Source organism: Oncorhynchus nerka, linkage group LG4 (assembly GCF_034236695.1).
Source record: "Oncorhynchus nerka isolate Pitt River linkage group LG4, Oner_Uvic_2.0, whole genome shotgun sequence".
Classification (NCBI taxonomy): domain Eukaryota; kingdom Metazoa; phylum Chordata; class Actinopteri; order Salmoniformes; family Salmonidae; genus Oncorhynchus; species Oncorhynchus nerka.
In genome coordinates, this window is record NC_088399.1 from 34,455,854 (window position 1) to 34,468,066 (window position 12,213).

General features: G+C 45.1%; 1 protein-coding gene across 1 annotated transcript in view; it reads left to right on the forward strand.

Annotated features, from left to right (window-relative positions):
- Positions 1 to 1,303: 1,303 nt before the first annotated feature.
- LOC115122923 (regulator of G-protein signaling 3-like) overlaps positions 1,304 to 12,213 on the forward strand; it is a 166,094-nt gene continuing 155,184 nt past the window's right edge. The window contains exons 1-4 of the mRNA XM_029652210.2: positions 1,304 to 1,396; positions 10,402 to 10,483; positions 10,785 to 10,890; positions 11,128 to 11,569. Coding sequence (XP_029508070.1) covers positions 1,343 to 1,396; positions 10,402 to 10,483; positions 10,785 to 10,890; positions 11,128 to 11,569 — 684 coding nt within the window. The 5' untranslated portion in view covers positions 1,304 to 1,342. The remainder of the gene's footprint in view (positions 1,397 to 10,401; positions 10,484 to 10,784; positions 10,891 to 11,127; positions 11,570 to 12,213) is intronic.

Sequence of the window (12,213 nt, forward strand, 5' to 3'; positions counted from 1 at the left end):
AAGAATCAAACATAACAAACATGATGGTGTCTGGTGTGAGACTGCTGTAAAATAGTTTAGAGAGCGCGGAGGGAGGTCTCCAGAGAATGTGTCTAGGTGTGAAAACTGACTGTGTGTGTGTGAAAAAAGAGAGATTTTCAGAAAAATTGCGAGGTGAGGGGTATGTGTTGCTTTCAACCACTCATGTGCTGCTTTCGACCACTCATGTGCTGCTTTCAACCACTCATCAGCAGCCTGTTCTGTCTTTCATTGTAAGAGCTGCGCAACAGGAGGCTGCACACAGTGGATGTTTCTTGTTAGTGCATGTGGGTGAATATGGCAAAGGGGGACGCTCATAAACACACAGGAGTATATCTACTGTATTTATAATACATGGCTGTGATTGAGCGTCTACAGACTCCCTCCTACCTCCGTATGCATAACATACATATTATGGATGCAAAGCGTTCATTCTCACAGTGCTCTTCTCTCTCTTCCACTTCTACAGTATGATAACACATCTGTGTGTGTGTGAGCAGTCTGTCTCACCTCTCTCTCTCAGCCCTGTACCGCTGGCTCAGGAAGTTGTTCTGGGCTTATCGAGGGTAGGCACACAAACAGGCTGGCCCGGACAGGGCTCGAGGTGGGGGGGAGGCAAAAGAGAGGAGCGTGAGGAGGGGGGGTGAGGGAGCACTTCCTCCCATTCTTCTCCAGAGCGGAGTTCCCATGAGCGGCCATGCCAAGTGCAGTGTGGCTGGAGCAGGCCAACGCAGCACCAGTCTCGCCTCCGCGACGCCAGCCCCCACACACGGACTCACTCAGATCAGAGAAGACTGGACAGCGCTAGGAGGACTCACGGTGTTGCGAGGACCCATACACAGCATTCTGAGGACCCATACACAGGGCTTGGAGTACCGCACCCGGAGCATTAGCATAGTTAATAGAGGATCTACTTGGTGACTGCACTGACCACATACAGAGAACGGTTTCCAGTGCATCTTATTGACTGCATGTTGACCATGCAGATAGGACCATACCTAGTGGTTGCCTCATAAAGGACAGCAATCAACACAGACCATACTGACTGGACTATTTCATAGAGGACCCTAACTAGACAACCACACACAGAGGATCATCCAGAGTGGACAGAGGAATCAGATTGGGGTACACACATAACACATTGAAGAGCACATACAGCGTTGGGAGAACCCAAAGGACCATACAGACCATTGTGTTTAGGAGATCTTCCTCTGAGTATAAAGACGAACAGAGGAACTCAAGAGGATCATCCCCAGAGAACCATCCAGGACTGTAGACAGAGGAGCATCCACAGTGTGTCTGTCTTCAGGAGGAGCCGGGAGTCATGCATACCATCCACGGGCTGTGTAGGGTCTGCATCGCCGCTAGACTGCCTCAGGTCTGTCCCCCTAGATAATCACCTGGAGAGAGAAAGGGAGGGTGGGAGGGGGGTAGAGGGAGAGATAGAAGTGTGTTGTGCATAGGGGTGTGACAAATGGGGGGAGAGTGTCAGGTAAGTGTGCGTGTGGGAAGAGAGGGAGAGGACAGGGAGTGGGGTAGGAGGGTGTGCGAATGGAAGTGCAGAGAACGGGGTAGTGGGAGAATGGAAGAAGAGGGGGAGAGGAGGAGGGATGGGGGTTCAGCTAGGGTTCTGTGTGTAGCCGGCTCTTTTGGAGAGACTGCAACACAGACAAAGAGAATAAAGATGAAAGCAATGATGTAGGAAGCAGACCCTTCAATTGGTTGGGAAAGTATATATATTTTTTTTGTATAGTGCAATTGGATTAAGGCACCGGAACAGTAAGAGATAGATAGATAGCAGTTATGGAATTTATATTTGAGGCTTTAGGCTTTACTTTGCCATTGGAGTGTTTGCCATTGGAAAGCTCACTCCTACAGTATCTAACGTGGAGTGTTTGCCATTGGAAAGCTCACTCCTACAGTATCTAATGTGGAGTGTTTGCCATTGGAAAGCTCACTCCTACAGTATCTAACGTGGAGTGTTCGCCATTGGAAAGCTCACTCCTACAGTATCTAACGTGGAGTGTTTGCCATTGGAAAGCTCACTCCTACAGTATCTAACGTGGAGTGTTCGCCATTGGAAAGCTCACTCCTACAGTATCTAACGTGGAGTGTTCGCCATTGGAAAGCTCACTCCTACAGTATCTAATGTGGAGTGTTTGCCATTGGAAAGCTCACTCCTACAGTATCTAATGTGGAGTGTTCGCCATTGGAAAGCTCACTCCTACAGTATCTAACGTGGAGTGTTTGCCATTGGAAAGCTCACTCCTACAGTATCTAATGTGGAGTGTTTGCCATTGGAAAGCTCACTCCTACAGTATCTAACGTGGAGTGTTTGCCATTGGAAAGCTCACTCCTACAGTATCTAATGTGGAGTGTTTGCCATTGGAAAGCTCACTCCTACAGTATCTAATGTGGAGTGTTTGCCATTGGAAAGCTCACTCCTACAGTATCTAACATGGAGTGTTTGCCATTGGAAAGCTCACTCCTACAGTATCTAATGTGGAGTGTTTGCCATTGGAAAGCTCACTCCTACAGTATCTAACATGGAGTGTTTGCCATTGGAAAGCTCACTCCTACAGTATCTAATGTGGAGTGTTTGCCATTGAAAAGCTCACTCCTACAGTATCTAATGTGGAGTGTTTGCCATTGGAAAGCTCACTCCTACAGTATCTAACATGGAGTGTTTGCCATTGGAAAGCTCACTCCTACAGTATCTAACATGGAGTGTTTGCCATTGGAAAGCTCACTCCTACAGTTTCTAACATGGAGTGTTTGCCATTGGAAAGCTCACTCCTACAGTATCTAATGTGGAGTGTTTGCCATTGGAAAGCTCACTCCTACAGTATCTAATGTGGAGTGTTCGCCATTGGAAAGCTCACTCCTACAGTATCTAACGTGGAGTGTTTGCCATTGGAAAGCTCACGCCTACAGTATCTAATGTGGAGTGTTTACCATTGGAAAGCTCACTCCTACAGTATCTAATGTGGAGTGTTTACCATTGGAAAGCTCACTCCTACAGTATCTAATGTGGAGTGTTTACCATTGGAAAGCTCACTCCTACAGTATCTAATGTGGAGTGTTCGCCATTGGAAAGCTCACTCCTACAGTATCTAACATGGAGTGTTTGCCATTGGAAAGCTCACTCCTACTGTATCTAATGTGGAGTGTTTGCCATTGGAAAGCTCACTCCTACAGTATCTAACATGGAGTGTTTGCCATTGGAAAGCTCACTCCTACAGTATCTAACATGGAGTGTTTGCCATTGGAAAGCTCACTCCTACAGTACAGTATCGAATGTAGAGTTTTTGCCATTGGAAAGCTCACTCCTACAGTATCTAACGTGGAAGGGAAGTGATGATGAGGAAACCAGTGTAAAAACGAGTGGATGAAAGTGTGTAACCTGTTTCCTGAGAGAGACAGAAGAATGAGGTCTCCGCCATCTGCATTATTTATTCAGAGGCAATCTGATGGAGAAAAAGAGAGAAAGAGAGAAATTTGAGACTGTGCTACAGGCTAACAATTACACCCAAAGTCTGGAGTCTCTCATCCTCACTTACAAATCAGTCTCAAGCTTATAGCTTATAGACTTAGCACAAACATTTCTTATCTAACAGTTTGCAATCAGTGATTGGAGTTTGCATGGCATCGCGTCAGTACAGTGTGTTGACATGGACACAATACTGGGCTGGCAGAGAGTTATGTTTTTCTGCCAGCCTAGACATGTTGTCACCAAAACACAGTGACCCAGAAAAGTCCTTGCTCAACGGACTGGGAATGTCTTACTGGAGTTATAGTGTTGTGGAGTTCAGCTCACAAACATACCTGTTAGTGGATGGGAGAGAATTGTTATTTTGCTTTAGTCCTGTAGTGTGTGTGCATGTGTGTGTCTGTGTGTACGTTAGTAGTGCAATCACTGAGGCACATCGGGTTTACAGGCTGGAGAGGCATAAAACAGAGCAGAAGCACACAGACAGACAGACAGACAGACAGACAGACAGACAGACAGACAGACAGACAGACAGACAGACAGACAGACAGACAGACAGACAGACAGACAGACAGACAGACAGACAGACAGACAGACAGACAGACAGACAGACAGACAGACAGACAGACAGACAGACAGACAGTGGGTTGACTCATAGCTGTGGGCTCTCATAGATAGTGTCTCATGAGATTGTTGAGGCAAAACAACATAGAGAAAAAGCTTGGTCTCACACACACGCACATGCACACACTCATGCACCCACACAATGTGCATCTCACAGGACAACAGGTCACGACTCCACACACACACACACACTCACACACTCCTACATGTTACATAAATACACTCTTGTACAACTCATTTCAATAGCGAAGTCTCTCAGTAGAGAGCAATGGTAGTTTCATACTCACTCTAAAGCACCATATAAGTGGGCTCGTAACCTTCTCATTTGATTGGAAGGAGATTGATTGAGGCGTTAGAGGCTCTTGATACAAACTGGAGATGGGAGAATAGCATCCAGATGCTCACTCTGAGCCGGCTTTGTGTGCTGCCTGTCAGACAGTTGTTGCTGGTTCTCTGGCCTTGGCCTGAAGAGCTGTACAAACTGATCGCATTAGTATTGTGGAGCAAGGTTGGACGTGTGTGTTAGCGCATGGGAGAGCAAGACCAGGGATGAGGGTTAGTGAGTAAGAATGTATGTGTGTGTTTACCCACCGTGTGCCCACTGTCAGGCCCTGGATGCCAGTCGGTGTGTGTCTTGTCTCCTTGTGGTCCGGTCCCACGCTCAGAGAGGCCAGGGGGCACCTCTAATTAACACTACCCCCCCTCTACCCTCCCTCTTCTACTGTGTGCCAACCATGCCTTCACACCACTACCCCCTACAGAGCCCCCATCTCTCTCTCTCTCACTTCCTCTTTTCTCTTTCTCTTCTCTCCCTCAGACTCTCCCCCGGCCTTTCTCTATTCGCTTCTGTTGTTTCTCTCCTTCCCATCTGTCTTTTTGTCTCTTCTTCTCTTCATCTCACGTCTTCCTTCTCTCTCTCTCATATCTGACAGTAGTGATGTTGTCTCTGGTCGTTAGCCAGTATGTTGTGTTATTAAACAGGTGTCTCCTCCACTATCCAGATTATCTACATTTTTTTTAACTATCAAGATTATAATTTACTAAACGTTTTAAGACTGTCAACATTATCATCTATCAAACATTTAAAAATACTAGCGTGTTTATCATCTATCAAACATTTTAAAAGACTATCAAGATTATCATCTATCAAGCATTTTAAAAGACTATCAAGATTATCATCTATCAAGCATTTTAAAAGACTATCAAGATTACCATGTATTTTGATGAGTGGAAAGTATGTCCAATTTGGAGGATTCTGAGAAATGTCATAATTGACATAACGTGTACAGCCAATCAATCAGTCAGTCAGTCAGCAGTGGGAGGAGGTCAACCTAGCTGTCACCATGGTGGTGGGGGCGGTGACATGATGTTGGGGGTGACATACCGTATGTCACCAGTGATTATGGACTGTGACTCCTTGTTCTCACAGTGTGTGTCCATCGATCACAGTGTAATCTGTCAGCTCACAGCATATCAAGAGTGAATCAGATGAATCAAACTTTATGCCCCAGTTTGATTTATCCTTTATTTAATTGTCTTCATCCATTTAAGGTGCCAAGCCCTTCCAACACACTATAATTAGTGATCATGGCATTTACAGTATGTGAGCGAACATAATGCATAATCATTGGACATACAGTGCAAGTGAAAAGTTTGCACACACCTACTCATTCAAGGGTTTTTTCTTTATTTGTACTATTTCCTACATTGTAGACATCAAAACTATGAAATAACACATATGGAATCATGTAGTAACCAAAAAAGTGTTAAACAAATCACCCTTTGCCTTGATGACAGCTTTGCACCCTCTTGGCATTGTCTCAAACAGCTTCACGAGGAATTATTTTCCAACGTTCTTGAAGTTCCCACATATGCTGAGCACTTGTTGGCTGCTTTTCCTTCACTCTGCGGTCCAACGCATCCCAAACGATCTCAATTGGGTTGAAGTCGGGTGATTATGGAGGACAGGTCATCTGATGCAGCACCATCACTCTTCATCTTGGTAAAATAGCCCTTACACAGCCTGGAGGTGTGTTTTGGGCCATTGCAGAATGCTGTGGAAGACATGCTGGTTAAGTGTGCCTTGAATTCTAAATAAATCACAGACAGTGTCACCAGAAAAGCATCACACCTCCACCTCCTTGCTTCACGGTGGGAACCAAACATGCGGTGATCATCCCTTCACCAACTCTGCGTCTCACAAAGACACAGCGGTTGAAACCAAAAATCTCAAATTTGGACTCATCAGACCAAGGACAGATTTCCACCAGTCTAATGTCCATTGCTCGTGTTTCTTGGCTTATTATTGGTGTCCTTTAGTAGTGGTTTCTTTGCAGCAATTTGACCATGAAGGCCTGATTCACACAGTCTCCTCTGAACAGTTGATGTTGAGATGTGTCTCTTACTTGAACTCTGTGAAGCATTTATTTGGGCTGCAATCTGAGGTGCAGTTAACTCTAATGAACATATCCTCTGTGGCGGTCCTCATGAGAGCAAGTTTCATCATAGCCCTTGATGGTTTTTGAAGAAAACTTTAAACGTTTTTGAAATGTTCCCGGATTGACTGACCTTCATGTCTTAAAGTAATGATGGTCTGTTGTTTCTCTTTGCTTATTTGAACTGTTCTTGCCATAAAATGGACTTGGTATTTTACCAAATAGGGCTATCTTCTGTATACCACCCTACCTTGTCACAACACAACTGATTGGCTCAAACGCATTAAGAAGGATACATATTCCACAAATGAACTTTTAACAAGGCACACGTTTTTGGTGACTACCTCATGAAGCTGTTTGAGAGAATGCCAAGAGTGTGCAAAGCTGTCATCAGGGCAAAGGGTGGCAACTTTGAAGAATCTCAAATGTAAAATATATTTAGACTTGTTTAACTTATCATGGCTAGGGGTTCCGCTAGCGCCCCCCCCCCCCCTTAGCTTGTTTGATTGCCTTGCGGAGGGAATAGCTACACTGTTTGTATTCGTCATGTTTCCGGTCACCTTGCCCTGATTAAAAGCAGTGGTTCGCGCTTTCAGTTTCACGCGAATGCTGCCATCAATCCACGGTTTCTGATTTGGGATTGTTTTAATCGTTGCTATGGGAACGACATCTTCAGCGCACGTTCTAATGAACTCGCTCACCGAATCAGCGTATTCGTCAATGTTGTTGTTTGATGCAATACGAAACATATCCCAGTCCACGTGATGGAGGCAGTCTTGGAGTGTGGAATCAGATTGGTCGGACCAGCATTGAACAGACCTCAGCGCGGGAGCTTCTTGTTTTATTTTCTGTCTGTAGGCAGGGATCAAGATTCCTGCTTGGGCGGGAATATATACGGCTGTCATTATAATCGAAGAGAATTCCCTTGGTAGATAATGCGGTCGACATTTGATTGTGAGGAATTCTAAATCAGGTGAACAGAAGGACTTGAGTTCCTGTATGTTGTTGTGGTCACACCACGTCTCGTTAACCATGAAGCATATGCCCCCGCCCCTCTTCTTACCAGAAAGATGTTTGTTTCTGTCGGCGCGATGCATGGAGAAACCAGCTGGCTGCACCGACTCCGATAGTGTCTCTCCAGTGAGCCATGTTTCCGTGAAGCAAAGAATGTTACAGGCTCTGATGTCCCTCTGGAATGCTACCCTTGCTCGGATTTCATCAACCTTGTTGTCAAGAGACTGGACATTGGTGAGAAGAATGCTAGGGAGTGGTGCACAATGTGCCCATCTCCGGAGTCTGACCAGAAGACCCCTTCGTTTCCCCCTTTTACGAAGTCGTTTTTTTGGGTCGCCGGCTGGGATCCATTCCGTTGTCCTGGGTGAAAGGCAGAACACAGGATCCGCTTCGCGAAAGTCATATTCTTGGTCGTACTGATGGTGAGTTGACGCTGCTCTTATATTCAGTAGTTCTTCTCGACTGTATGTAAAGATGGCCTGGGGTACCAATGTAAGAAATAACACGTAAAAAAACTAAAAACTGCATAGTTTCCTAAGAACGCGAAGTGAGGCGGCCATCTCTGTCGGTGCCGGATTAACCGCTGTGTCAGATTTTTTAAAAACGTTAAGAAAAAAGCATACCATGCAATAATCTAAAACGGCGCTAAGACGTAACAATATTTCTCCGCCGTGTTGGAGTCAACATAAATCAGTCATGGAACGCAGGCGATATCAACAGTAATGTGCGCAACCAGGAACTGGCATTCTGACAGACCACTGACTCAATCCCTTCCCATCCGGTCATACATCACACTAGAGGCTTCATTCCACGTTCTACTGACTGTTGACATCTAGTGGAAGGCGTAGGAAGTGCGAACATATCCATATCTTGTTTGGATGTGAATAGGCGATGATTTGAAATTCGACCAGCCCAAGAATTTCCACTTCCTGTTTGGAAATTTGTCTGCCCTGCCCTATGAGTTCTGTTATACTCTGTTATACATAATTAAAACAGTTTTAGAAACTTCAGAGTGTTTTCTATCCAATAGTAATAATAATATGCATATATTAGCATCTAGGACAGAGTAGGATGCAGTTCACTATGGGCACGCAATTCATCCAAAGTGAAAATGCTGCCCCCTATCCCTCTTTTTTGGTTACTGCGTTATTCCATGTGTGTTATTTTATAGTTTTGATGTCTACAATGTAGAAAATAGTAAAATAAAGAAAAACCCTTGAATGAGTTGGTGTGTCCAAACTTTTGACTGGTACTGTACATAAGGATTGTATATGGCCTTGCAATAATGGGCATCAAGAGGTTAACAGTTCATGTTAATTCTTTGGGATCGGTGTCCCTTCCAAGGGACGGTTGAGCTAACGTAGGCTAATGCGATTAGAATGAGGTTGTAAGTAACAAGAAAATTTCATAGGACATAGACATATCTGATATTGGCAGAAAGCTTAAATTCTTGTTAATCCAACTGCACTGTCCAATTTACAGTAGCTATTACAGTGGAATAATACCATGCTATTGTTTGAGGAGAGTGCACAATTTTGAACATCAAAGTTATTAATAAACCAATTAGGCACATTTGGGCAGTCTTGATACAACATTTTTAACAGAAATGCAATGGTTTATTGGATCAGTCTAAAATTTTGCACATGCACTGCCGCCATCTAGTGGCCAAAATCAAAATTGCCCCTAGGCTGGAAAAACAATACATTATGGCCTTTCTCTTGCATTTCAATGTGATGGTAAAAAAAATACAAAAGAAACGTTGGTTTTTTCTTTGTATTATATTTTACCAGATCTATTATGTTATATTCTACTACATTCCTTTCACTTTTCCATAAACTTCAACGTTTTTCCTTACAGATGGTACCAAGAATTTGCACATCCTTGCTTCAGGGCCTGAGCTACAGGCAGTTAGATTTGGGTATGTCATTTTAGGCGAAAATTGAAAAAAGGGGATAATCCTTAATGGGTTCAATGTTGAAGTTGGTCACTAGATTACAGATGGTAAATCCTGTAGGCAAATCCGTCAATGAATTCTAGGAATTCTCCCTAAAACCTTTATTCAAGCCACCGTTTGCTACTTAGGGTTGTACTGTAGTTATCAAAGGTAAACAAGTTAATACACTTATGCATCTTGATGCCAGTCTCTTAGACACGCTCAGAGGTTAACCACAGACACAGATTTAGGATCAGTATACCCTATTACCATCCTGATCTGAACTCTAAGACATAAAACTGACTTTAGATAAGAGTCTTGGATTAACATCGTACTGTGTTTGTGTGTTCAGACATACTTTTACTGAGCTTAATTTCAGGCCCTATTGTCAGCAGATGAGATGGAAACATTATTTTGGAGCGGAGCACTGTTGATTTTGGCGCACATACTGGCATTATTCCTGGAATTCTTACAGACAGTTTTTAGGCATCGAATGTGTGTGTGTGTGTGTGTGTGTGTGTGTGTGTGTGTGTGTGTGTGTGTGTGTGTGTGTGCTTGCGCTCCTACTCTGTGCGGATGCTGTTGTCCACAGTTGGCGTCAGAACCACACCAAAGCGCCCACCTCCTTTGATGAGGGCCAAGGTGCTAGTCGGTGTGGCTGGCATCGACACACTTTCCATCCACACACACTCAGCTGCTGGTCAGAGAGAGAACCACGCTCTAATCTGTAGGCAAAATGCTCACGTTAGTCTAACTGCTCCTATTTGGCTGTAGATGGCTTTTCAAAAATAACATGTGCTTTTCACTCCATGGACATACAGTACATAGTCATGTAATAATTGAATAATGTCTTTACATACGGTGATTTGATGTCTCTGTGTCTTTAGGTGACCATCCCTCGAGGAAAGGACGGCTATGGCTTCACCATCTGCTCTGACTCTCCAGTGAGGGTACAAGCCGTCGATCCAGGCAAGGTTCTCCTCTCCCTGCTGTCTGTGTGTTGATGATGTGTGTCTGTGTCTGTGTGTTTGGGATTGTGTGTCTGTGTGTCTTTTCCTTCCTGTGTGTGTGTGTGTTGTTCTAGATGTGTGGGTGTCTGTATACCAGTCTCAGCCCCTACTGTCCTGAGGTGGTCAAGCATATCAGGTTTGTATATAAATGAGTGGGTAGAAGCTTGCTTGTGTAACTTTGTGTAAATTTGTGTGTATTTGTGCGATATCTGTGTGTGTGTGTGTTTGTGGACCTCTACTGACCTCTCTCCTGTCTTCAGGTGGTCCGGCGGATCAGGCAGGTCTGCAGCAGTTGGACACTGTGCTGCAGCTCAATGGTCAGCCTGTAGAACAGTGGAAATGTGTGGAGCTCGCCCACGCCATCAGGTACTACAGGCAGGGAGACACAGAGGAAATAATGGACTAAACCAACTTTGACAGGGATAACTATCGTCAATACTTATAGAGCTCCACATGTACATTTTTAAAGTTTATCTATGCACAGCAATTCCTATATAGACACTCTGGCCCGTGGCCTCTTGCTCACGTTCTTTACCGGCGATAAGCTTATCGTTTCACTCTTCCTGACTAGTTGTCACATTCCCTCTCTCCCTCCCTCTACAGAAACAGCTCCAATGAGATCACGGTGGTGGTGTGGCGCACCGGGCCGGCCGCCAAGCCCAGTTTTGAGGGCCTCATTCACCGGCCCTCCTACAAGCCCAACTACGACACCCCCTCACCCCCCACCAGGCGGAGGGACAGGTCCAAGGACCGGCTAGACCGTGACAAGATACCCCCGGCCGTGCCCCCCCTCCCTGCCCACCACAGGACCAGCCGCCGGGTGCTAGTCAACGGCTCTGAGGGGGGCGGCAGGGGAGGGGTAGGAGGAGTAGGGGGGCCGTGGGGGGAGAGGAGGTGCGTAGGAGGGGGGGCGGAGGAGGTGGATGGTAAAGCCAGGAGCCAGACCCATAGCCAGAGCCACACAGCCACGCTGAAGGGGACTAGAGTGAAGGCGTCCAACGGAGATAACTACATCATCCTGGCCCCCATAAACCCAGGAAGCCAGGTACTGCCGGGGAGCAGAGGCTCATGGTCCATCCCAGGCTCCTGCCTTACCCCCTCGATGGCACTATCTAGACCCTGACATACACTGGAGATCTCAATGTGCCATTCATACCTGCCATAGATCTGTGCCAATCCTACCTGACATACACTATCTGCCATTTAAATCTGAGATATACCCTGCCATTCTAACCTGAGAAATATCTGTATGATTCAAACTGACACGTGCATTCTGTAAATCACATATACTATATATAGTGAATAGTTAAATAGGTAGTTGAATGAGAAATTGTGAAAAAAAGTATACAAGCAAGAGTTGATTTGCTGCAATAGTAAGTTAGATTCAAGCCCCTATATGGGGAAAACCACAGTTGGCCCATGGGGTGTTCTATCAAATGATGCACACTGTAACATCCTGTGACATGCTGTATATGAGGCAATAGCTCTTTATGATAAAGACATAATAAAGTGTAACAAATGGAAAAAGAAACACACTGATTGTGAACTTGATTCCTTAACATCCCCAACCATACAACACTAACCATCCAGCCTGGAAGAAGGGACCAGTTATGTTGAAGCAATGAGTGCAGAGAACCAGAACACCCAGAATTTATAGTCTTTACCTAATCCTCCATAATCTGTCCCACT